This window comes from Drosophila subobscura, chromosome J (assembly GCF_008121235.1).
Source record: "Drosophila subobscura isolate 14011-0131.10 chromosome J, UCBerk_Dsub_1.0, whole genome shotgun sequence".
NCBI lineage: Eukaryota > Metazoa > Arthropoda > Insecta > Diptera > Drosophilidae > Drosophila > Drosophila subobscura.
The window spans coordinates 13678192-13704764 of NC_048532.1; the positions used below are offsets into that span (position 1 = coordinate 13678192).

Consider the following 26573-nt stretch of genomic DNA (forward strand, 5'->3'; position numbering starts at 1 on the left):
ATAAATATACTATGTATTTTCTGCTTAAACAAGAGTTTCTCTGTTTAGAATTTCGAAACAAAGGGCAACAAAAATAAAGCCATTTGATACTATTGCATTAGATTGACTTATTTCGGGTGTACATCTCGGGGTGTAAGCTGCGTTAAAACTGCGCCATTTCTCATTAAAATTCATAAAGTAAAACATTCTCAACACGAGCTACATTACATTACCGAACATTCAATATAGTGTACACTTTTTATCAGGCTTGTTTGTGGTAAATACAATTTGTATGCGTATAAAAAAATAAAGTTTAGTGCAAAAGAGAAAGGTTTTGGGGAGCGGGGGGGAGACAATGACATAATTACAAAATGGCAATAGATGAATACTTTTGCTTGTATTGAAAAACACTTGCCCTAAGCGTAGAATAAATTATAACATACAATTAACGAGATATACGGGGGGTTATATAAATATATAATAGAACTGCACACAATTTTGCTAAATCTCTCACTTTCGAACTTTCGTCTGATGACTCTACTCTCCGTAACTCTACTACTCAGATCCATGCGTTTAACTAATCCAGTCAACTTCCTTTCACTATCCTCCATCCACTCCATATCCACACGTTCCAGCTGCTCACTTTTCACTTAAGCTTACGTCTGCAATCTGCACTTTGCACATATCAAATATTGTGGGTTTGCGATAGTAATTACTAGAAGCGGCTATGACGGCGGTCGCCCAGCTTCCGATTGGCTGTTAAATTCAATTGAAGAGCACAGTGTTGGGGTCTTCGTTATCCATTTGTTTCACATGACGCAGCACATCCTTCTTGGTAATGACGCCGAGCAGGCGACTGTAATGGAATATTTATAGCATAATTAATTTATTTGTATCGCAGAAACGGAACCCCACACTCACCCATTGTGCGTGACTAAGGTCTGCCGCAGTCCCAGCTTTCGGAACATATCCACTACCGTTTCCATTGGCGTTTGGTCCGTCACCGTGATGGGCGCCATATCGAGTATCTTTTTCAGCTTGAGAGGTTGCGGTCCCAGATTTTGGGTTGGCGTAGTCGAGGTGAATAATACTATGGAACTGCTGCTGATGCCCTCAATGAGACGTTTGGCATTACCTGGAAGATATATGAATATTAATATAAGGAAAATACAGGAGTAAAAGAGCAACACTCACCGATGGCCAAGTTAAGATCTCTGCGCAAAACAAAGCCAACCAAATATTGATTCTCTCTGGACACCACCACTGGATAGCCATTGTGTTCGGTCTCCTTCAGCAGGTTCTCCACATCGTCCACCGTCATGGAGTCTTGTGTGATGACATTAAGAGTTTCATTGCGTCTAAAAATAAAGTGGCATTAATTTAATCAGACATCCCATCAGCATTTGTAAATGACTCACTTGGGCTGCATTACGTCTGCGGCCAGTGTGGTGTGCGCAAACTCCTCTTTGCTGTCCAGGAACGGATAACCGTTGAGCGCAATGTGCGCATCGTAGATGCCCTGTCTGCCCAAAGCATCGCCCACCCACTTGGAGGCCATGGCAGCTGCCATCAGCGGAACAATATACCGCACGCCGCCCGTCAACTCGAACATGATGACCACCAGGGACACAGTCATGCGTGTGACGCCGCCCAAGACGGCTGCTGCGCCCACTACCGCATACAGGCCGGGTGTTATGAGATTGCTGTCCGCACACTCGCCCGTGAAGAACCAAATGTTGGGATAGCTGTACGCAAACTGCTCCACGCCGATGCCCACAATGCGGCCCATGATGGCGCCCAGCAGCAGGGACGGTATAAAGAGACCCGCAGGCACTTTCATGCCGAATGTAAAGATGGTGAGGGCCAGTTTCAGGATAAAGGTGAGCATGAGCAGCCAAATGGAGCTATAGATGCCGGGACCTGGCTCTGTGACCTCAATGACACTGTTGCCCATTGTAATGTTCATTCGCTTGTAGTCGCTGTAGGGCAAAAAACATGTTAGAGAAATGATTTGCATGTGGAAATGCTCATTTGATGTACCCACCACAAGGGATTAGTGACATCGCCGGGTGAGCATTTGCTAACCAATAGAAAGATCAGCTCGTTCATGTTCATGCGGGTGAAGGGATTCGGGTAGCAGATGATGCCAGTGACCAGGGTGACAAAGAGCACTTCCATGACGGGATACTGGCCCAGCTTGCTGAACTTCCTGTAGCGGCACCACCACAAATTGGCCTTGATAAAGAACGTTCCAATCACTCCCTAGAAATAAACGCAGATTAGCAATGACGAATAAATATGGAAGGCAGACATTTGCATACTCCCATGATTCCCAGAAACACAAAGGGAATGAGTTCGAAGAAGATCCACGGCTTGTTGTACTCCACGAAGAAGAGAACTGAATGCTCGTTGCCGAAAGGAGTCAGCGAACGCAGCACGAAGGCGGCAATCAGGGCACAGAAGAAGGAACGCCACAGTGTCTTCAAGGGGAAGTAGTAGGACACCTCCTCCAGCGAGAACAGAACTCCTCCAATCGGTGCCCCGAAAGCCACAGAGACCCCCGCCGCAGCTGCTGCGGAGAGTATTTCACGCTTTTTGGCCTCGTTCCGTCCGTACTTGGGAAACACATGCGAGAATATGTTACCGATGCAGCTGGCGATGTGGACCATGGGTCCCTCCTTGCCCAGGGTCAGGCCAGCGGACACCGACAGCATCAGGCCCACCGATTTGATCAGCAGCGTCCATTTGCCCAGATAGCCGCGTATGATGAAGCCAGAGAGAATCGTCTTAATCTCCGGAATACCCGAGCCACAGGCGTATGGGGCAAACATTCGCACCAGCGAAGCGCTGAGCGAGGCAAACAGCAACGCCCACAGCACGTACCAGATGTACGAGATTATATACGGCCCCGTGCCATTGCGGCTCAGTCCAAAGATCTCCGGCCAGGTTTTCCACTGAAAGAGAAGAGATTTTTGTGGAATTCGTTTGGGTTAACGTAAGTGTCAGCACTCACCGTGGAACAGTTGCCCTCCTCGAACACCGATTGCTTGGCCGGATAGCAGCATTGTTCACGATTGAACCAAAAGGCGGGCGGACAAATGCCATGCTTTAGATCTGACATCCAGCTGGCGCCTATATCCACCATGCCCGCTACGCAGCCGGCCGCAATGCCAACGAGCAGAACGCACAGCCATCCAGAGCCGGCATCAATGGAGCCCTGTTGGAGTATGAAACTTGCTTAATTGATCAATGAGTGACAGATAAGCACTTACCTTGATAAGATCCCACACAGAGTCCTGTCGCTTCTTGACTATGTAACGATGCCGCATACGATCTCGCGCAATGTCCCGCTGCCAGTCGATGGTGTGGAAATCCTCATACTGCCCAATGCCAGGTATATCATCTTGTACTTCCGACGAGCCATAGAACGATAGTGCGCCTAAAACAGTGGACATAATAAATACATTTTGAATTTACACTCTAAAGGGGTGTCTGGCCATTTGGATACTGAATTCATGGCAGATTCTTTTGCACATGTTTGAAACTGATTGATTTCCACTTTGAAATGATAAGACTTTTGTGGGTTGTGGTATTGATTTTCTCGCTTTGAGCCCAATTGGAGTGTGTTATCGTAACAATATTATAAATAATGATCTTGTTAGCACAGCGATAACATCATAATTCATGCATGCTGTTGTACATATGTATGTGTGGTAGGTAAACTGATATATACGAATTAGCATACGAATTTTCATCGGAATAAATAACTGCCAATACGGAGCAGACAGCTGGAGAAGCATTTATATCGGCGACCGCGACATTGGCCCCACAACGTTGCACATGTCTGTATGCTAATCATCTCATGTATTAATTGAATTCTACACACACCCGAGCACTGAGGCAGCCAAGCGGGTACAGCTGTGCCACGGCATCAGAATTGAGGTGACGTCGCCGGGCCGGCTGTCTGCTGTACTCTACTCATATGATCATGATCTTGATTAACACTCTGCACTCTACTCTGCGGAGTGATTGGTGTCACACGGTGCTTTACGCAATGACAAGTTAATGCTCTGCTTTGCTTGGATTAGTTTGGAAGTGTCGTCTGGCTGCTGCTGGCTACTCACCGTCCATGGGGTCTCCGAAGGCACTGTGAGTTGGCACATGCTGGTGATGATGATGGTGCATTGTCCGCTGATTGTGATGATTGCCTGCGTGCGCGAAATCTCGCTCAGTGTCCGACTCGGTGGCAGTCTCGCGATGGTAGCCACCGCTGCTGCTGCCGCCTCCGCCGCCGATGACATCGCCAGGACTGGAGCGCGGCGTTATGTCGATCATGTCTTCGTCGTCTGTGGCCGGCGCTGTGAGTGAGGTGGTTAGTTTTGAGTGAGTCGCTAGCGGATGATCGTGATAATTGGCATCGCCCTCGCCCTCCGCACCGGCTGCGCTCGTGTGACCGTTTGACTGAAAGAATGAATACACAAATTTAAAGCGGCAATTTCGAAATTTATACACGGCATACGCGGGTTCTTTGTTTACGCTCGGATATTGATAAGATTAGGTTCGTCGTTCGACCCAGTGTGGGAGGGAGCTGCCATTAGTACACTGTTGCTGCCATACACACAAACACACACAGTGGCACAAATCACAGCCGTGGCCACGAAAACAGCAGCATTTCCGCCCCTTTATGCTAAATGTGTGTGCGTCGCAACTACCGTATGAATATGTAAGTGTCTTTGTATGTACGTGTTCACGTAGCTGATTGGGAAATCTACCAGCTTATCATTCCACTCCATTCTCGATGCGTGGGCTTACCTTTTTCATTACCGTCTGGTAGGCGGTTATGTAGCTGTTACCCTCTGCCGCAGCCTCCCTGCTGCCCTTCAGCGGAAACTTTTCCATTACTTTAGCCAGTTGTGTGAATAATAGTATCGGGTTTTCCTATTTTCGTTGAGTATTTTGCGTTGCAGTGGTGCAGCGCAGCGCAGTAACAGCGCAGTGGCAGCGCAGCAAGCGCACGTCACAGAATACAATCACACAAGCAGTTATTTGACTAACAAATCACTTTCTTTTCACATTTCCAATGTGCTCAGCTGTACATTCAATTGCCTGGGCATTTAGTTGCTCAAAACTTGTATTTATTCCTCTATATAGTATACATTACAGTGGTTCGAGTGCATATTTTTTTTGTGTGCGAATATTTTATTTGCAAAAAATGGACAGTGTGACCGCGGACTTGTCCATAAAATATACTGCCTGACCTTTACAAATATACCGAAATTAACCATATATTCGATCGCACAAAAACATCGATAATGAAATCACAAATCCCATTCCAGCTCCCAAATACGGCACTTTTCAATCCCACTTTTCACTGAAAACAAGAAAATCCTGCGAACAATTGAGTAATATTAAGCAGAATAAGAAACGTGAGGAATATGATTTCCATCGTGTATTTTTGAAAACGAAAAGGTATATTTTGGTATATTTTTTAGGATGGGGTGGTATATTTTTGGATAGGGTCGCGGTCCCACTGCGTTTACATCTTGGCGCATCATGGGTGGCGCATCAAAAACACAATAATAACATGGCCGGTTTCGTAGCTGTGCACACAGGTTCGTATTTGTCTAATTTTGGCGGCTGCGGCAGCTGGCAGGCAACCAGAAGAGAAGATTGATGGGCGCATATTGTTTCAGGGGCTGGAAACTGCATCGATGAGACGAAATACCAACGGGTGATTAAAGAGGCTTGTATCCGGGCCACGGACATCCTGAGGAATGGGGGATCCGCAGTGGATGCCTGCGAGGCTGCCATAATTCGCTTGGAGAACTGCGGTTACACGAACGCCGGCTACGGCTCCAATCTCTGTATGGACGGCTCTGTGCAGTGTGATGCTGCTATAATGAACGGGTCTACCCTGAACTTCGGAGCTTGCACAAATGTCAGCAGGGTGAAGAATCCCATTCAGCTGGCTCGACAGATTTGTGAGGCACAGTCGAATCCCCAGCTCCTGGAACGCATACCGCCCATGGTATTAGCTGGCACTGGAGCGGAGCGCTATGCCGACGAAGTGGGATGTTCAATGGTGGCTGGTTTGTATCCAATGCAATCTTCACTCTAGATAGATCTGCTTACGATTGGGCCTTTCATTTCTTCCATTTAGATAGTAGCTTAATGATCTCATCGAAAGCGAAGTTCCAGTTCAATCATTACAAGAGTAAATACGATCTGGTTGTGGGCAGCAGAAACAACAAGGCCGCCTCCGAGGAGCCTGTCTCTGTGCCCGAGGCGAGCAATGAAGTGGAACTCGCAGCATCGCTGGACACCGTGGGGGCTGTGTGCGTCGATGGCGCCGGCAACACTGCAGCGGGCTGCAGCTCCGGCGGAATACTGCTAAAAGTGCCAGGGCGGGTGGGCCAGGCGGCAACCTATGGCGCTGGCTGCTGGGCCACCGACACAGACGATCTGGCGATAGCGACCTGCACGACCGGCAACGGGGAGTACCTGATGAAGACGCTGCTGGCCAGAGAGATATGCAACGGGGCCTTCACCAGCGATTGCGCAGTGACGAGTCTGCACAAAACGTTCACGCAAAAGTTTCTCGACTCTCCGCTGCTGCCACAGCAGCAGGATCTCTATGCCGGCGCCTTGACATTGCTCTACTATCCGAAGCAGAGCAGCGGCGAGGTGATGTGGAGCCATACGACGCAATCGTTTTGCGTTGGCTACATGGCGACAACGCAGAAAGTGCCAAAGGTTTGTATGCCAATGCGATGCTGTGCCAGCCAGCCAGTGCAGGCAGCCACTATCCATCATTTTCTAATTCCGTACATGTGTGTGCGTGGCTCTGTGTTTATATTTTGCAGTTTGTACATTCGCCACTGCCCACATACAGCGTCCCGGGCCGATCATGCGTCGTCAATGGCCATAATTTCCATTTGCGCATTTAAATTGGGGCTGGCCAGCAGCCGCAGTGTCTCTGCCGGCCCCATATCATCCTGCCCGCCGTTCAGTGTCAGCTCTGCGGGATTCTGCAATTCTTTGATTTAATGTTTAATTGCCGCGACAATCGCTGCCAATGCAAAAGTGGTGCAGCAGCAGCTTTGCCTTTGTCACTATAAAATATTAAGAATAATTAAGAAAAAACATTTCATTGTACTTATATATATTCTCGTAGGTTGTAAGCCATTTCTGTGTGAGCAGATGCTGAGGCGAATGTCCGTTTGTGTGTGTGTGCGCAATGAAATAAGTTTTCGAATATTGAATTTTGAAATTTCCCCTCGTTGAACGCAACAGTGCGCCAGATAAATCAGGCAGGCAGGCAGGCGGCATGCGAGTGGGAATATCATATTCGTATGTTTGTATATCCGTATTGTATATTTAGAACCCGCTGACGTGCCACATACATACAGATGTGTGCAAATGTTTATGTCCAAGTGTTTACGGCCATCAATGTACAGAACTTAACCCATTAATTTCGACGACATCCAAACTATAATATGGCCTACAGAATATCAAGGTCTAGTAGCTTTGATTCGTCCTCAACATGAATACATAATTAGTTTGCAAATGCTTTTACTTTTACTTTAACGATTTCTATGTACTAATTATGACGCGTGCTGTTATAAACACACTCGTTTTGATAGTTTTTAGCAGTTTCTCCCGGTTTGTTGCTTGGCCGTAATTTCGTTTAGTATTTCCAGGCAGATATTGCCCAACATCTCGAGGCTTCTAATTACTTTTATATTGTACATCCAAAATAATAGAGTTCGGTTCCTGAAGGTTTAGTCAACACACACATAATTTTGCTGTAAGAATAATCTATCAATTAGACTAAGCCAAATGTCAATTATGGATCATTACAAGTGTATTACAAAATTTGTGCATTACTTTTTCCGGTTATTTATTTCGTTTCTGTAGGAAACATCTGTGTATTTAATAGTAGCGTTTAGCTAAGGCATAGAACATGTAAGAGATTATACAAGTGGCAATCTTTTAGAGTGCTGAACCTATGTACTACTCGTAGTACACCTGGTAGGTTTGGTTGCGATGCACTTATTATCCACCTGGCTGTAGTATGGAGTGGGAGACTTGCAACTGTATAAGATGGCAAGCCAACTCGAAGTAGAAAGTTTCTCGCAGTAAATATAACTGCTGCATGTGGTGTCGGCGGCATTGTCTAAGTCGAAGAATGGATTCGTATTTGAAGCTCCAGCATCTGAGCAGGCTAGCTTCAACTCATCTTGCGTAGGAACAGCTGGTGCGGTCGGTGGCGTATAAACTGTGTTGGTGCAAGTGATATTATCCGCAGTCAACTGTGAATGCGGCAAAGATTTAGTAGAGCTAAAAAACCTCAGCACGGGATATACCTACTCCGATAAAAGCGAAGGCACAGCTAGGAACACAGAGGTTGCCATACAAGGCGAGGGCCTCTGTCACACATGTCTCATCCGTGGCACATGAGAACGCTGTTGTGGAAACCTTTTGGTCAACACATCGGGCAAACTCCGTCTTGCTGACACAAGCGAACTTGCTGCTGCCCAAGCAGACAGCACAGTTTTCACCGTTTCCGGCGCTGGATCCACTTCCTGAGCCACATACGTCCAGAATTGTAGTCCCATCCACAGACTCACTCTTCACGCAGACATCGGCAGTGTTGCTGCAAACGGTACCAGTGGGACATGATGCCTCCGCCCCAATTGCAACATTGTCTGGGTAAAAACGGAGTTAGGTATTTCCTGGGAATCCGTAGTACTCCATAGGACTTACTCATGCAATTCTGGTATTTAGTCTGGCTCACACATTTGGCATCGTTGCTGCTCTGGCACTCGTTACACTTCTGTGCCGACACGGAAGCCAGAAGCAGGGCAGCAAAGGCCAAGAGTGCGAAGTACTTTTGCATTTTTCTTCGGGTTGATGGGTTGCGATGGAGTTGGATTGCTCAACGTTAGATTTAAACTGATACAGAGCCTCCAAGCGTTGTGCCTTATATAGCAGTGGGAGACCAAAGCTTCGCGGAATTCACGATCAGCATCAACCTTCAACCGTTTATGGGTCCTTCATGTGATAATGCTGTTTACCAGATGCGGCTTGGCTTGGCTTGGCTTGTGTCCCAGCCGTAAATCTAATATCATAAAGTAATATTGAAGCTTTTTTTTTGACGTGGCGTGGTTCAAAATATCACCCAAAAACAAAAACAACAACGAGCATTTCTATTTGGATTTACTTTTCACGATATAATTAACCAAGGCTATGGTTCTGCTGTACGGATATTTTGATGGTTACTTGACTCATGGACAGAAAATGTACATTTATCTATATAGATTTGACAGAGGATCACTTAAGACAGCGTTTTATCAGCAAATAATTAAATTATTACCGTGCATGGTATGTTATCAAAGAAATTGTAAACCTTGAATGGCAGCTAATGAGGAATTTCTCACGAATTCGACAGTTTGCTATCTGCTCGGGAACAAAACGATTTAGGGTATGCAAAATCAACACCATAACACACCTCCACCCAACATTCAGTAGAATATTCTCAGCTTGCTTGCGATCACATTTATTAAGTTTCGTATTTGAATCAAATTTTCTTAAATATTTTCTCACACAGTTTTACATATTACACAATTCACGATTTATATTAATTTAATTCATATTTTTATGTTGCTGTTGTGGTTGTTTGTTTGTTGTATGTTTGTTTATGCATTTGCTTATGGTTTTCCATTTACGAGTAACACAAAAATCTCTTAGGCGAATTTAATAAATAACAGAAATATGCATATGGTTGCATGATCAAGGTAAAATATATGTAGTACGACGATATAATACGATTCAAAGTGAGGGAGAAACTATGGTGGTCTGCTAATTAACAATTAACGTAATCGAATAGTAGAAGTAATCGTGCAGCTCTCTCTCGTATGTCTCTGCATCTGGTAACTACAAATTGTAGAAGAGCGCCATGGAGCTTGTAATCTGTACGCTCCTCAGATTACTGTATGATGTGGGTGGTGGGTATATAAATGGGGGTATGGTACGGGGTACACTAAACACAATTACGAATGATACGGATGATAATGAATACACTTAGTACGTTGACGCGTGGGCTGGTTTTCGTGAAACAACTCTTCTTCGGTTCTCTCGTGGTTGGTTGTTTGGTTACTCGATGATATTACACATTCAAATGTCGAACTTATGATTCAGTTGCTCTAAATATATATAATATGCAATGTGTGTATATATAATTTATATATGAAAAATATGTTTATGTATATATTTATATATGTATGTATAAATGTATGTATGTATATGTATTACGTAGTTAAACTAATTCTGTAACTAGGGCTCATTTGATGAATATGTTCTCAGTTTTGTATGTAAAGGTTTTCTTTTCTTTTCTTTTCTTTTGTTTTTTTCATATTTTTGCTTATTTGCTTTCCTCTCGTTCCTCACACAATTGATTTAGTTAGGCTTGATCTGTGCAATTTTATTAATTAATAATTTTCACTACCTTGTATATAAAATTTGACCAAATACAAATACGATTTTTGTTTTCTTTATAATAAAACGAACGAAACAATTCTCAACGATATTGTGGAAACACGGTTTCACCTTATGCTTAAATCTCTAACACAATCAATAAACAAAATTTAGAAGTTTCCCCTTTCAGCGAATTTCGCGCACCTTTTCTTCTCTATTACTTTCATTTTTCAGCCCGTTTCCAGCTGGTAAATAACGTAAAAATGGTTGTTTCTCAATGATACAGATGATGATGATGATGATGATTCTCGATCCATACAGCTGTGGAGACATCATTTCATTTACTTAATTTGCTAATTACTCTAATCAGCGCCGCGTTCTCCTCCTTCAGGCGATGATTATCCGACTTGTAGACATCGAGTTGCTGTGAATCAAAGTGGAATCAAATTAGTACAAACGATACAGAGTATGATACATATGTATGCACACGATATGAGTACAGCATAGAGCACAGAGAGGGGGAAGGCACAAGTTCGGGGAGTGATTGTGCGTGGGGCATGCTTCGTTAGTTTGAGGAATGCTGCCGCAGCAGCAGCAGCAGCAGCAACATCAACAACAGAAACATAAACAGAAACAACAAACAAACGATTAGTAATTACCTACTCGTAAAAACATCGAAATATCTGGACGCCCTGAACAGGAGAGAACCAGTGATAAAATGCATGCAACCACAAACTATATAGAAATTCCGATAGTACGAGCAGTAGCTATAAGATCAGTTCAATGATTCGTGTGCTCTTCAGACGATCGAATGAATCACATGAATACAGATGCCGGATGCGTATGCCTGATATTCTGAAGATGTGGCGGATAATGCCGTCCCATTGGGAACGTAATGGAAAACAATAAACAGCATTATGTTGAGTAAGAACGACAGTGGGCGAAGAGGTTTCGTTTATTTCATAACTCAGGATTGGTCGATGGGTGGGTATTGGTGGGCTTTTTGGTTTCGAGAAAACACACACAAAAGGATAAACAAATTTGCATATAAAACTTGTAACAATATTAACAACAAGAGGATAAACTCCATAGAATAGTTAGAATAGACACTAAATATGGTGTGTGTGTACATAAATGTATGTATGTTTAATAGAGTAAGATTGTTAAGTAAAGATTTATTGCATATTTACATTCAGAGTGCTTCAAAATGTTTTCAATAGAGAATTTAACAGCTTTAAACAGAGTTCTAATCGAGTTTAATCAAATATATGTACAGCTGTGAAAAAAATAATAGCACCACCACCACAAGCAATTTTCCAATAGTTGCCCAACTCACATTTTTAACTTTAAGGAAACTTTGAGCACATTTTTAGAAAGGGAAGACTCTTACAAATCTGGGAACAACAAAAAAAAACACCTTTTTTGTAAGACTTTTAAGTTATTTAAGGAACTTTAGAGAAACTCGTAAAATTAGGCGAAAAAAATAATAGCACCAATTTGAAAAATGGATTTAAAATTTAAAAAATGACCAACAAGTAACGAATTTCTTAGTTAACACTTTTGAACTATTAATTCTTAATCAATATTTATCATTCAAGATTTAGTTCAGTGTCCTATTTTGGCAACATCAGCTGCGCAGCGTCTTGGCATGGAATCCACTAAGTCCAGGCATAGCTTTTGGGGAGCTTTGGACCAGGACTCTTAAATTTGTTCTCAAAGTGATCCGACAGTGGTTGGTTTGGAATCAGCAACTGCCTTCTGGACGTCGGACCACAGATTTTCGATCGGTTTTATGTCAGGCGACTGTGCAGGCCACTTTAACACGTTCAGTGTTGGCCCCGAACCATTCCTTTGCTTTCATGCTGGGGCTATTTTCCGTTTCAAAGACCCATACGAGTGGAGTTTCGTATTCTGCAAAGGGTAGCATTACTGTCTCCATGAAATTCAAGGACACGTGCTGATCCATGATGGTTTATAGTCAATGTATTGGCCCTACTTCATAGTAAGAGAAGCAGGCCCATACCAGTAAATTCAACCTTTTATTTTGAATGGTTTTCTTTGGTGTACTGGTGTTCCTTGAACGTCTTAAGTATGATCGAGATCCCTTTTCAGTAAATAAAACACTTTTTACTCATCTGACATTAAAATTTATGCTCCATTATAGGGATGTCCAATTGGCATGCTCCCTTGCAAACATCATGTGCTTAGTAATTTGTCTGGCGTTTAAAAGTGCGATTTTTTTTGGGCAGCAGGCTTTTAGGCTATGTTGTCTAAGATATTTCCAAACTTTCTAGCCCGTCGCTTTTATTTTAAGCTCTTTTTTTAAGCTCAATAGCAGGCTTGAAGGGAACCTTCTTGCTCTCGCGAATCAGCCTTTTGACCCTAAAAGGGGTCATCGATCGTTTTCATCCACGTGTTTTACACTTTTCTTCATAGTTTAAGGCGTTTTTAATAATTTTATTAAAACTGCCTACCAATTGACCAAATTCTCTGTAAGTTTTTATGTCAAACATAAATTTTTTGCAAGGGTCGCGCTTTTTCGCATTTCAGAGCTTTCCACGTATTATTGTAATGATTATTATTAGCTTTTATGATAGAAACAATGAAATATTAGTTAAAACTAATAAATACGTGGTTTATACAAAGTCAATTCCGCGAAATTACGGATATTCACTTAAAATAGTGCTAACGGTGCTATTATTTTTTTCGCCATATTCGTGGTATTTTTTCTTAAAGTTAAAAAAAAAAATATAAAGACAGAATTTTGAAGAAAGGCAACACTTTGTTTGTTAATGGAGAATACTTAACTATATGAAAAAACTAAAAATTTAAAAAAATCGCAACAGTAATTGCTTTTTTTTTGTCTAAGAACAAAATGTGTTGTAGTGGTGCTATTATTTTTTTCGCAACTGTATATCTATGCTTCATATTCGTAGGCCTTAGTTGGATTGCAAATGATTAAGCAATTTTCTCTTTATTCTTTAATTTAAATAATTGATGGGGTTTATTCTTTTTCTAAGCTATTCTCTTCATCAGCTCAATGTGGGCAGCATGAAAAGGTAGAACATTCAGTCCAAATCAGACTCAAGCCAATGCCAATCAAAAGTTTGGAATAAAAAGATTAACGAAAGGAAAATCGAATTGACAGATAACAATTGCTCAAGTCAAGTCTGAGCAATGTCTGAACTATTTACTTCTATATTTCCCTAGATTACAATCCAACTTCCGCTTCAGAAATCAAATGCCTTCATAAATGAAACTCGGGCACGAATACACAATAAGATACAAGTTTTTGAAACACTCGATAATACAAGTTTAGATAAAAATATATATATTTTTATTAGGTATATATTTATTTTTTGTGGTATGTGTATAACAACAAAACAACAACAGCCAGCTGATAATAGTATTTTGGGCGCAGGTGGTTCAGAGAAATGTCACATGTCAGGGTCTGGTGGTGGGTCTGATTTACCGTAAAGCTTCCAGCATCCACTAGACCACTGCTGTACCTTCCCGTTCAGCCCCTGATGTTCGATGGCAGATCCTTGGCCCAAGCGAGCCTGGTGCTGATGCTGATGCTGTGTGTTTGATGCTGATGGTTGGGGCACATTGGAACATTTTTGTGCTTCGTTGGTTTTTGAATGAGCTTTACTTTGATTCGAGTGTGAGTATGGTTTTGATTTACGTTACTTAATCAGTGCGGTTACAGTTCAAGTGGTTTGTGGTTCCCATAAGTACATACGATATATTGATATTTGATTACACATAATAAATTCGCAAACATTATTTTGATCTAGAGCAAAAACAAGCCGTGGGAACAAGATTGTACTATAATATATATAAAAGATTTTTGCTACCCATAGAGTTCATCGAAGGTTTAGATTATTGATGGGTAGATTGCATTTCTATCTGTAGTGAGCGGTTCTCAGGCCCCATACTGAGCTCAAAGGTAGCCTAATTCCACTTAATTATTGTTACAAGTGCTGATATATATTCGGATTATACTTATTTATCATTCGAGTATTGTAAACGACATCGAAATGTGTTTAATATATCTAGTATTCAGTATTTAGAAACAATAACGTATTTGCGCATTTGTGAGATTTATTTTGTTTTGTTTTTTGTGGTTGTGTGTGATTTTGGGTGGGGGGTGTGCTTAGGCGATTGAAATGCGTTTCGATATGGCTCTATTTGGCCTTCGCCAGCTGGCTCTGGGCCGATGTGGTCAGCTTTGAGACGACCCGCGTGAGGGCACGGTTCTCGGCGCGCAGGCGGTCGTTCTCAGTCTTTAGCTTCTGCAACAGCTAAAAATCACCAATCAAGAAAATCAAAACGAAATCATACAAGAACAGCGGCGACGCAACAAAATATAAAGACAATCGATCGATCGATGAGGCGCGTGGGAAGAGAGAGAGAAAAGAAAAACAAATTTGAGTGAGCTTTTGTTTTTGTTTTTTTGTTGGAATGAGAGAAAGCGCATTGCTTCATAACGGTTAAGAGAGTGCGAGAGATAGACGTATAACGGTCAACGGGTAACGTGTAACGGATAACGTGTAACGCATGTGGGGGAAAAACAGTGACCAAAAATCATAAAAGGTTGACAATGATGATCGAGAGAATGAGAGAGAGAGAGAGTGTGTCTGACAATGGCATTGATGGTGATGTGAGAGTGAAACAGTGACGTCTGATGATCGATGTAGATGAGAACTCGAGTCAGTCTAATATTTGATGTAATTGCAATTTCAATATTTGAAAATCAAACAAATAAACGGTATGATAATGATGACAATTTTCGGTGGAGGAGTGGGGTCAAAACAAATGGCAACAGAAATCAAAACAATCGCTTCAATGTACAGCAGATATAAGAAATTGTAAATCAAATTCAGATAAAACAGTACCCCAGAGAGGACTAGGCTAGGTAACTTGGTGTTCTGTGGTATAAATAGCAGAACTGACCAAAAAGGTGAAAGCAAGAAACGAAAGGTATTTTAGGGGTGCGAGGGGTGTAGCGGGAATGGGAGGAATCAGCCCAAAATTAGCCGAGTTCTGATCATAAGAACAGAAGGCACAATTCGCATTAATCAATTTTCTTAAAATAATAATGGGGGTTAATAAGGAAAAGAATCAATCACAAAGAGAAAAAAATAAAGAATTGGCTTCGGGCACCGAAGCTCAAAGATACCCTTTCAGATCGAAGGATCGCCTCATGTCAGCTATATCAATCGTAAGATCTACAAGGGTATCCCAACTACATAAGATTGGATCGCGGGTTGCATGCAGCCCTGTGTTAAGGAAAAGCAAAAATCAAAACTTTTGGCCAATATAAAAAAAAGTTAAGATAATCAAAGATAAACATTTAAATCAGAAACAGAAGGAAAGGAAAACAATGAACAGTGGAGGGAAAGGCAATCAATTTCGACTCCTGTTCTCAGAACACAATTTTAATATTCAATTTCAAAACAGCAACAATAGTGGCAGCGGCATTGGTAGCCGCAAGGGCTTACGGATAGCAAAGGACTCGTTTGTAATTACCTTGAGCTCTTCCTCCAACTCGGAGAGCTTGCGTTCCATAGCTCTTCGTTCACGTTTCTCAATCTCAGAGAGTGAGTTTTTAGTGGTCTGCGAATGTGAAATGAAACAAGATTTTGTTTTGTTTTTTGTTTGCTTTCTTTTCTTTGTTGCATAGGCTAGTTTTTGTTTTTTTTTGGTGTTGATTTTGTAGTACAGTGTATAACTGTTGTAGTTCTTGTTCAGTGGTGGTGTTGTTCTTGGTGGAGTGGTTGGACAGAGATCGCAGAGAAGGAGAGAGACAGAACGCGAGCAAAAAGCTTTGGCATGTGACGAGGCAGAGGCAAGAGCGAGGCAAAATGATGGAGAGAGAGAGTGTCGCAAGGTGTACTTGGTACAAGGTGCAGTTATCCAACGGGAATGCTGCACCTTCTATATAGCGTAAGTACACCTTGTGCTTGGTTGTTTTTGTAAGAGTGATGAGTGGGTTATTGAGTGAGAGAGAGCACTGCACCCTCTCTCCCGGGGACAGAAGAGGAGCTGAGAGAGAGAGAACTTTCTGTTGTTTTGTGTGTGTCTGTTGTTTTTGTTGGTTACTGCTGAGATTATGCTTTTGCTTTTGCTTTGCTTTTGACTTTCGTTTCGAGTCAGAGAAGTAGAGTAGTAGTAGGAGTAGTGGGCTGGTGTGGGCGTGGCAGGTTAAGGCAGTGTCTACTTACGGCATTGGCGAATCTCTCGAGCGTCGCGCGCGTCTGCACAACCTCGTCATCCTTCTGCTTGAGCACTTGCTTCAGCTTATCGTTCTCCAATCTGTGTGAGAAAATGGAACGCGGCAGTGAGCAACGCTGGCTGTCAGAGAAAAACAGTTTTATACTCACTTGGCTGCTTCCCAGAGCGCCTTGTAGTCAATGCCATCACCGTTCTCCGCCTTGTCGCCGCTGCTCTTCGACTCGCTGCTGGTCGTGCTCGTTGCGGCCGTACTCGTAGTGCTGCCCAGTCGGGAGCGAGAGGTGCGCTCGCTGCCGCTCTGCAGGTGAGAGAGAAAAGTAAACGGGATTAGATAGGATTAACAAAGGGTCAAGTACTCTTTTTTAAACTATCCACAACAACAACAACAACATTCCAACATGAACCCTGAGAAACCCTTGCTTACTTCATAGCCCTCGCTCTTCTCGGAGGAGGCGCTTATGGATCGCTGAGCGGCGCTCCGGGAGCGTGTGCGATTGCGCGACTTGCGCTCCTGTTCCCGCAGAGAATTGCTGCGAGTGGCCGCAATGGCTGCCACTGTGGCAGCGGGGCTCACGCTGCTGCTGGTCGTCGGTGTGCTGCTGCTGTACGGGGAGGCGGTGAGGCTGCTGTTGGAAGTGGACAGGGACTTGGTCTTCGTCAAACGAGAGCCCTTGAACGAGTTGGAGCCACTCAGCCCGGGGGACTTGAAGCTGAGTGAGGCCGTAGTCACGCCGTTGTCATAACTGCTCGAGTAGGGGCTAACATAGCGGTCGCTGGAGTACGCGGAGGAGCCCGCGCCAGAGGAATACGCGCTGGACCCGTACCGGGAACTGTCGTAGCCCCCACCGCTGGCTGTACCGTTCGAGGACGACGTCGAGGAGGAGGCGGTGGAGAGAGAGGAGGAGAGAGCAGAGGATTTAGATTGGCCGTAGCTGTTGCTGTGCTTGCTCACGACAATGTGGTGGTAGTGGCTGCCCGAAGAAGCTGCAGAAGCTGATGGCGACGCCAGATAGGAGTAGCGGCTGCTGTGCGGCTTGGCAGTGGGCGTGGAGGCTATGGAAGTGGTTGGGTGGTGGCTTGTGGAGGAGGAGGAGGAGACGGATGGGGATGCAGCTGCAGCTGATGACCCACTGCCGGCGACTGTCGTATGCGGAAGCTGGTGATGATTAGCCTGATGCTGGTATTGATTGTGGTGCTGATGGTGATGATGAAGGTACTTGGCAGCAGAAGCGGAGCCTCCACCACTGTACTCGTATCGATTACCGTTCCCATAGTTCGAATAGCCCCCGGAGGAGCTGCGTCCTGCTCCGCCTCCGTACAGGCTCTCGCGGGAGCTGTACACACTGGCGTAGGGGCTCTGGTAGCTGCCACTGCCGCTGCTGCTGGGGAAGTAGCCCGTGCTCAACGGCCGGCTGCTGCTGCCGCCGCTGCCGTAGCTGCTGCCATTATAGTTGTACGCGCTCGACCCGGAGCCCACACCACTCGCCCCGGAGGAACCCACTCTCGAGGAGGAGAGCGAACGCCGGTGACTGGAGAGAGGCGCCTGTGTGCGCGATCTCGACCGAAAGGACATGTCGCTGATGGACACTAGAAGAAAGCACAGGCCCCATTAGTACATCTCCCGCCCCGGTTCGTATATCAATCGTCGCCATTCAATTGCAATTACGCTTAAATAGTCCGCCCAGAGCCACATGACTGGAATACACTACCAGAGAGGGTATCAACTATTCAGGATTGGTGAACAGAGAAGATATTGTATGGAGAAGGTGATGGAATAGGAATAAAATAGGATACTAAGGGAATGCTTCATGTCCAAAGCTCAATCAAGAAACTATTTAAATCTTCCAGAACAAGTTCCTTGAAGAAGAGCATTCAAAATTCGATTCCAATTGATCTTTGTTCCATTTTTAGAACTCGCGCACAAAAGGCAATTACGATTATAATCAAAGCGAGCACAAAATGTTCATGAATTTGGTATAAACAAAAGGAGAAGGAAAAACAAACAACTTTTGTGTGTATTTACACATGTACAGATCAAGATATATGTAGGTATATCTGTGTATACTCGATATGGAGAACGCAATATTGACATGTGGTTTTCTCCGTGCGTCCACAGATCGTTTCTCCTGCGGCTGGCAAATGCTGATGGCGATCGTAATGGTGCTGCACTAACAAACCATTACGTGACGTCAAGACATAAATTTTGACAATTTTCCTTGTGTAGATCTCTCTTTCTGGGGTTTCTCTTGGCTGTATCGAAAACACATACACGCCATGATCTATGGGGATAGTCGGCAGTGTGCTGCCTGGCCTGCTATTTATTTGTTTCTCTAAGTTGATGCTCCCCCACACCCACGCGAAACAAAACAACAAACATGAAAACGAAATGACCAGAAAACGTTTTTCTTTTCAAGCAATTCTTTCAATGCATATAATTTACGATGATCCGTGTCTGTTTCCGAGTACATCCATGCCATATACCTCCCTCTCTCTATATATACACACCGGTGGGATCTATCTATGGTCTATCTATAGGACGGCAGGCCATGAATGAAGCGGCTTTTCCCCAAGCAATTCTACCCCGAGTGCTTCAATGTTTGGCCTTTTGCAATAATTTCCCTCTCTTGAATGTCTGCTGCTGCTGTTGCTGCTGTTTCGTGTTAATTCAAACATTTAACTTGGCTAATATCGCATTAAAAAAACGGAATCTTTTGGAGCAAACTCATAAAATGTCTGCGGTGTCATGACTAAGAAAAATGATCGAGGGTCGAGGGACCACATTTAGGGGATTACGATGTGGAAATACACATAAATACCGAAATTTAGATCTATTATTGTTAGAGTTTGGAATAATTATTTTCAAATATGCTGCTAACGGATTATTTTCCTTGAATTTGTTTAGATTTATCTTTTTTTAATTTTATTCTATTGTTCTTTTAATTATTTTGTGAAGATCTGCCTCCTTCCCTCTCCTAAAGCCTCCTGTAAATCCCTAAAATCTATCTTTAAATATCTTCCTAAAGCACTCTAATTCTGATCCTGCTTTTGAGTTCCTTTTTTGGCACTTTCCACTTAAATCTTCGAGACTTTTTGCTTGTTAAACTTTAACATTTACAGAAATTTACCAAATCAAATTAAAAACTTATCAAAATAGCTGCCCATATTGGCAGCAGAAGCAACTTGAAATGTCCAAAAATGATGCGCAGTAGTCCGCCAAAAAAGGCAATTCGGCTGAAAGCCAGATTGCTGTTGGGGCTGGCGGCAGTTAAATCAACTCTGACTCTGACTCTGTCTCTGGCTCTGCCATCTGCCGATCCCCCACTGATCTGTTCGAATCTGAATCTGATCCCAGGGGTAAGACGATCTAAGCGTATTGCAATTGATTTTTCTTTGACACGTTCGATGACAGCTTTTGTGGTTTTCTTTCTTATTTTTTGTCTCGATGCACTTGACGTATTGAATTCTTGTGTTTAATTGGGATTTACATTAAAGTTTAGACTGGTTTGTTTAGAGACGATATTAGATGCTGATTCTGATGCTGAACTGATTGATGATCCGCTGTGCTGGCCGCACAAAATTCAACTGTGCTGCTCACACGAGATTTGAAAAGTTTTATTCGAATGAGAACTTGCCGCACGATCAGAAATAAACCCCAAAGAGAATCAACTCGATGCGAAAGAGAGGCAGTCAATGCGGCAAAGAGAGATGCCTCTAAGAGAGATGAAAAGCCGGAAAGAACAACACGGGGATAATCAGAATACTATAATAATTTCAAATATGAAGACAACAAAATATTAAAAGCCCCACAAAGAGTTTTTAAAGGGAAAAGAGACCGAGGAGCGGGAGATTTTCACTTGAAATTGCGCACACAGCATTTTCCCCCTTGTGTTTGTGTGTGTGGGGCGAAAATGTGCGAGTTTTCACCTGGTCTAAATTTAGTAAATCGCACACGTATTTGGCCCAATGTCCGAGACGTAAAAGTGTTAACTATGCTGGGGTCAGAGCCTCAGCCGGCAGCCAACAGGGGGCTGAGGAACACTCGCAAGAACTGGGCCAAAAGGCGAAGCACAGTCATTGACACATGACAGATGCACCAAAAGCGAGATAGAAGGAACGCCTATTTCGGTCTATCGCTATATTTAGAGGTAAAGTGCAGTGCGCCTCCCAATGGGGAGTTCTTTGGGGGAGAGCTCTTGCCCCATCATAACTGGGCCAGAAGCATGCCCATGCCACATGCCACATACCCCTCTCTGCAGCAGTCCAGCGGTTTACACTTTCGTTGAATGCATTTGGGTCTATAAATAGCAATGACGATCGCATCGGCTCCCTGGTTCCCCCCGAAAGAGGGAATGAGGAAGCAAATGCCTGCCAACGGCGGAAAATGCAAGCAAAGTAGGAGCGTAAGAATCAATTGTTGCGACTAAGAGATACTCATTGATTTGTGTAGAGATAACATCAAGAAAAGAAGGCACACAGACAGCTGTCAGGCTCCAGTCAGAAATATCTTTTTGTTCTTTCAAGCTCTCCCTTTTTACCTTTATTTTGTTCTCCCCCGACTTAGCATGCCCTCCGTTCGCTCTCCAACTAAACGGTACGAAAAGCAAACTGTTATAAATTTAGCACACAAATGCACCGCATGTTATATTCAAACATCTGTCTCGCTTCCACCTCTCTTGCGCTCCGTCTGTTGGTGATGCGCTTTTGGCCAAAAACAAAGTTCAATGTACGTGTGTCAGCGCTTTGTTGAATGTCTGCTTCATTTCTCATTACATTATTGCAATTCTTCTTTGTGATTTTCCTTTTGTTTGGGCTTTCATTTGGGTCGTGCTTCGATAATTGCCCAATTTGTCATAGAATGCAAAAATGTCGACGAGCGACGATTGTGAAAGTGTTTTTCTCCCCCAGGATATGCACTATTGTCAGACAAACAGACGAATATTAGATAATGCAAACACTTGACATCGTCAATCAGCGCGCAGGTGACACACAGGCAGCATGCATCAGCGTCAAAGAGGCTGCCACCGATGGCTAGACGGATGGATATTCGAATACATAATATAACAGAGGGGGAACCATCAGACAGTTGGAAACGTAATCCACAGAAGGAACAATCAGTACCTCAAATTATTTAAAAATTTAAAGCACTTTCGCTTGTTGAGACATTTTTGTAGCAAAAATCTTTCTATTCGCGTCTAAACAATTAGAAAATTCTATGAAAAGTCCAAATACTTGTCCATAAATTAACAATAATTTAGAGAACAAGCAAACGTAAACATTAATTATTTTCATAAATGACAAAATGCACTCAAAAATTGTCTGCGAATTGAATAATAGGAGACAAACGGCGGCTCTGACACTTGCCGCTGATAAATTGTTAACAGGTTTTGCTGCAGCCGCAAATTGGACGCGCACTAATAGTTCTGGCCTCGGCCATGAAAGGATTTCGCAGTAGCCTTGCACTTACGAGTGCATCGACTGTATTCAGATCCCACTCCACAGACACAGCCACATCCAAAGCAGCATCCACAGCCACAATGCCACGTGCACCGTTCTCTAATGGCAAATCATAATTTCGTTTTTGGGTCGTCTGCTAATTGGAACAGACAGCAATGATGGTGGGGAAGAGCTACTTTGAAGGACAAAATGCGGCCAACGGGGAACGATCTAAAAATGTGACAAGGTGTGACGGAACGACCCACAGCCGGCCAACCAAAAAAGATTGCGGGAACACACCAGAGGACAAAGAACAGAAAAAATAGAGTGTCAGGTGCACACAGCACGGGGAAACAAGCACCTGACACACAATTTAATTACTTGGCAAGGTGTGAAAATTCAATTGCTTTTCGACTAATTGCTCCTGCTCTTGTTGTTGTTGTTGTTGAAAAGTTTTGGAAACTCTCAGATAGTAAGAGACACTCACCTCCTTGTCCTTCTCCTTCTCCTCGTTGTCATTGTTGGACGACTCGTTCTGACGCTCGGGATCCAGTTCCTGCAGCAGCAAAAAAACAAAAGAGAAATTTTGCTTATTTAGTATGCGCCTAATCTTTTGACTAATTAGCAGTTTGCTCTAAAAATAGTTGGCACGCTGCTCTCCGGCTCATTTGGTCTGACAAATGGCCTGGCAATTACGCACAGAAATGCGCGACACAAACGAGTACGATCTGTGATCTGATTTGATCAATGAACAATACTTACATCCATATCAATGTGCACCACGCCGGTCGATCTGCGTTTCGGCTTGCGGCGTCTCTGTATTACGGTCTGCGTGCGATTGTCGTTCTCCTTGTCGTTTTCTGTTGTTGGAAGGAGAGCGCATTAGGATAGTTATATTTAAAGTTTTTGGAACTGGAACAGAATATTCAAGGCTTCCCATCAACTGTAGAAGTCTAAGCCAAATGCCAAGTATCTGTGTACATCCCTTATCATAAAGTTCTTAATAATATGATAGCTGCCCCTTGATATTCCATTCATTTTTGCATCATCTTCAGTCTTGTATGCTGTCCCCTTACCCTTATCGTCATGGCTGGTGGTGGCATTGGTTGTTGCCGCTGTTCCTGCTGCATGATTGGCACTGGTTGCAGACACTGAATTGGAGGTTGTGGTGGCTGTTGTGGTAGCTGCTCCTCCCACACCCGTTCCTGTGGATGTCGTTTCATATTTGCGCACCGCTGGCACGGCATAGGCGCTGCTGCTGTGATTGCTGCTCTCGCTGGGCGCAGAGATGGGGCGACCCACAGAGTTCAGTGACTGATTGGAAGCGTTGACTGAAAAAAACATATGAATGAGCATCATTGGAGGGATAAGAGAATATTCAAGTACTCACGGGCATTGGGACCGCTGCTGATGCGTCGCTGGATACCAGTTGTGGTCGACAGATTGGCAGCGGCCATTACCGCCGGAGCGCTGGGTATAATAGTGCTGTTGTTGGGCGGATATGTGCCGCCGCTGGTGATGTCCTCCAGCTTGAACTGCAGGTAAAAATACTCGTATTATTACGGGAAGTTCATTCGAATGATTCATAAAGTCTGTGGTCACAAAAAGGTCTAAAGTATTATGTTTTGAAATGTTTTTCTCTAAATAAATTTGTTTTGTTTGTTTTTGGTTTGTTTTTGTGTGCAAAATGTGTTTTGTCTTACAGAAAAGCTATGCTGGAAAATGTTTCTTTGGGTTTTTGTTTTGTGGTTTGTGTGCAGCGGCAGTTAGTCTTTAATATACATTTAGTAATAGTCAATTATTCAACAATTAATCCAGACACCATTTGCATTTGGGGTTTAACGCCCACTTCCATCAGTTAGATAGTGCCCTTAACCAGTATTAAACCTAAGCTAAAGCAGCATTTGTTTTCCCTTGAACCACCATTTGGATTATCATAATTAAATGGCATGCTAAATATAGATAAATCTTTGAGAAATAACCACAAACATAGCAAGCAGAAGTCAGCCAAATATTTAAGCATTTTATATTGCTGCAATGTTGAGGAAAAGTTCTTGTTTGAATATGAATATTGGAGACTACAACATAATACATACATTTAGATTTTTACATTAAAGCATAAATAATAAGTAATGAAATTATGGGCAAAATGAAAACATAAATGAATATAAAAATACAAAATGCGTAAAGTAAAACTAAAGAAGAAGGAAAAACGTACTTAAAAACAAAACATTTCAGGCGTTTAAAGACCTACAAAAAGTAAAACATAACATCTAAACAAGAAGTTTACTCTAAAATGATTATAATACCCCTGCGAACTGGTTTCCATTACAGATTAAATTTAATTTATAATCTTTAATTACAGTTGTCTTTGTTTTAACCATTCTCTAGCAGGGGTATTTTCATTCTTTAGTAAACCACAATTATTACAATACTAAATCCATGCTACACTTAGAGTTTAAAAAAACTATTAAAGACAATCGATCAAGATACAGTCTTTTTATACATATCTAGTTTATAAGTAGGACTCTGGGTTTCGGTTAGAGGGTTTCGGTTGGGTTGTGTGGGGCATACCTTGGAGCCGGCATCGAATTTCAGGCGCCAAGATGGACGCCGTTCTGCTGTCGATGTTGAAGTGTAGCTGCCACCCGCACCACCAGCGCCAGTACCTGTTGTTGCTGATCCTCCACTGCCGTCCATTGTGCGTCGCGCATATAAACTGAGCAGAGAGTCGCGGGCATTAAAGTCAGGATGTGCCGACACGGGCGAGGCAGTTTCGGACTTTGTATCCGTCTCTTGGCTGCTGCCGGACAGGCCACGCTTGTCCCGCAAGCGCACTGGACTCTCGAGCGAACCGGGCGTGGTCGAGGAGGAGGACTTGATGGCCTCAGTCGTGGCCGCACTCAGTGGCAGATCTGTGGGCCTCGCCTTCTGCTCCTCGCTCTCCACCTGCTGCTCGTCAGTCTTTTGTTTGTTGGATTCCACCTGCTCTTGCTCACTCTCAGCACTGTCGGGTATCTTGTCCCGCCGCGAAACTATCGTGTAGCTGGCACTGACCACTGCCTCCGGATCATCGACATCGATCCCGGCATCGCCATCGTCGTCGTCGACAACCAGTGAACGTCTGGACGGCGCTGAGAGGGTGAAGCTGGCCGTGGTGTCGTTTCCACTTTGCACTGGACTGGGTGCCAGAATGGTCTCGATCTCCGTCTCGTCGCTGGTGGGTATTATGGCTGGCGGTGGCGTGGTGGGCGGTGGTGGCGGTTGCGGCTCTTGCTGGCTTGCATCGCTGATGGATGATGACTCTGCTGCGGCTGTGGCTGTGTCTGTCTCTGCCGCTGTTTCGCTTGTTTCGTTCTGTTAATAATATTAGTTTTTGGAACAAATAAAAAACAGTGGTCCTAAGGCAATGTTCTTTGCTCGCCAACAAAAATCAAAAAGATCTCTGGGGGGCAGGGGGAGGATAGCTACTAAATCGGTAATAGATAAATAGATATAAAATATATACATAACATACGATTACGAATACGTATACGTAGAGTGTGGCCCGGATTGTGGAGAATACTCTACGAATGCATGCGGATGGGACATGCAAAATGAAAAAATCATCAACATATTCCATAGACATACAAAAACATATTCTATACATAGGATAATACAGACCCACTATAGAGCTCTATGTGGGCCATTAGAAAATAACTTAAAACGATAAAAAATACGAATGGGAATGGCAATTCCCGGCGGCAATGGTTCACTGATCTGCGCTGGATGCTGGCAATGCTGATGATGGTTGTTGTTGTTGTTGTGGGGGGAAGAAATCATAAAATAATATGCTACCGCTATTAAAGAATACTCAACATTGATGAGAGGCTGGCTGCACTTGATTGACGCTGAGGCGGGCGGGCAGGGGCACAAACTGCGGGCGAGGCGTAACAGGGGCGTGGCAGTGGCACAAACGCAGAAAGAACTCAACTTGATTGGCGGTTAATGGAATGGGTGGCAACGTACGCTAAATGAGCACTGATTGATCGATGATTGATCTGTTTGTAAAGTGATGACAACTAGCCTACGTATGGGGCGGATGCTACGGGGTGAGGCAAAAACAACAGAAACAGAATGCAACAGCTGCGAATGGGGGTCTGGCAGTTATATTTCGATGTTCCCGTACTCTTTTATGTTTAGTAATATCAAGATGGACGGGAACTCTGTTAGATGGATCAATTTTCTCCACAGAACTACAGTTTTGGGTGTATTTCTTTCTTCATTTTGCATAGCATACTTTTATGCGTCCAAACTGTTGCATTTTGCTTTGCTGGATGATTTTTGCTACGCTACAATAACTAATTTAGTATACATACTAATATATGTTCATCCACAGATGCACAACTAACTATCATACATCACTTTGATTGATTGATTGATTGCCAGCGTGTGTATTTGTGCAATTT

General features: G+C 43.5%; 4 protein-coding genes across 19 annotated transcripts in view; 1 reads left to right on the forward strand and 3 right to left on the reverse strand.

The window, feature by feature from the left end:
- Positions 1-12: 12 nt before the first annotated feature.
- Positions 13-5192, reverse strand: LOC117893315 (H(+)/Cl(-) exchange transporter 5). The gene is made up of 10 exons (XM_034799903.1): positions 4792-5192; positions 4104-4440; positions 3252-3418; positions 2993-3196; positions 2301-2933; positions 2024-2241; positions 1398-1958; positions 1174-1337; positions 901-1114; positions 13-835 (listed from the first exon to the last, which is right to left on the reverse strand). The coding sequence occupies exons 1-10, from the start codon at positions 4876-4878 to the stop codon at positions 745-747; spliced, it is 2676 nt and encodes an 891-aa protein (XP_034655794.1). The 5' UTR covers positions 4879-5192; the 3' UTR covers positions 13-744.
- A 288-nt stretch (positions 5193-5480) lies between these two features.
- LOC117894275 (threonine aspartase 1) lies at positions 5481-7750 on the forward strand. Its single transcript, XM_034801230.1, has 4 exons — positions 5481-5591; positions 5673-6068; positions 6140-6732; positions 6843-7750. Exons 1-4 carry the CDS (start codon positions 5564-5566, stop codon positions 6924-6926), a joined length of 1101 nt encoding a protein of 366 aa, XP_034657121.1. The 5' UTR covers positions 5481-5563; the 3' UTR covers positions 6927-7750.
- A 123-nt stretch (positions 7751-7873) lies between these two features.
- LOC117894276 lies at positions 7874-8914 on the reverse strand. Its single transcript, XM_034801231.1, has 3 exons — positions 8746-8914; positions 8350-8687; positions 7874-8291 (listed from the first exon to the last, which is right to left on the reverse strand). The coding sequence occupies exons 1-3, from the start codon at positions 8876-8878 to the stop codon at positions 7986-7988; spliced, it is 777 nt and encodes a 258-aa protein (XP_034657122.1). The 5' UTR covers positions 8879-8914; the 3' UTR covers positions 7874-7985.
- A 1477-nt stretch (positions 8915-10391) lies between these two features.
- Positions 10392-26573, reverse strand: part of LOC117895183 (protein phosphatase 1 regulatory subunit 12B) — a 31894-nt gene continuing 15712 nt past the window's right edge. For 7 of the 16 annotated variants that reach the window (XM_034802650.1, XM_034802648.1, XM_034802649.1 and 4 more), the window contains 9 exons: positions 24700-25482; positions 23516-23660; positions 23202-23456; positions 22888-22985; positions 22613-22681; positions 16842-16990; positions 16683-16773; positions 15988-16074; positions 13434-14759 (listed from right to left, as the gene is read on the reverse strand). In XM_034802650.1, the coding sequence (XP_034658541.1) occupies positions 14643-14759; positions 15988-16074; positions 16683-16773; positions 16842-16990; positions 22613-22681; positions 22888-22985; positions 23202-23456; positions 23516-23660; positions 24700-25482 (1794 nt within the window). In that variant the 3' untranslated portion in view covers positions 13434-14642. Of the gene's footprint in view, positions 10880-13433; positions 14760-15987; positions 16075-16682; positions 16774-16841; positions 16991-17116; positions 18280-20177; positions 20288-22612; positions 22682-22887; positions 22986-23201; positions 23457-23515; positions 23661-24699; positions 25483-26573 lie in introns of those variants that run through there. The other 9 variants (XR_004648902.1, XM_034802651.1, XM_034802653.1 and 6 more) reach the window with 9 other exon arrangements.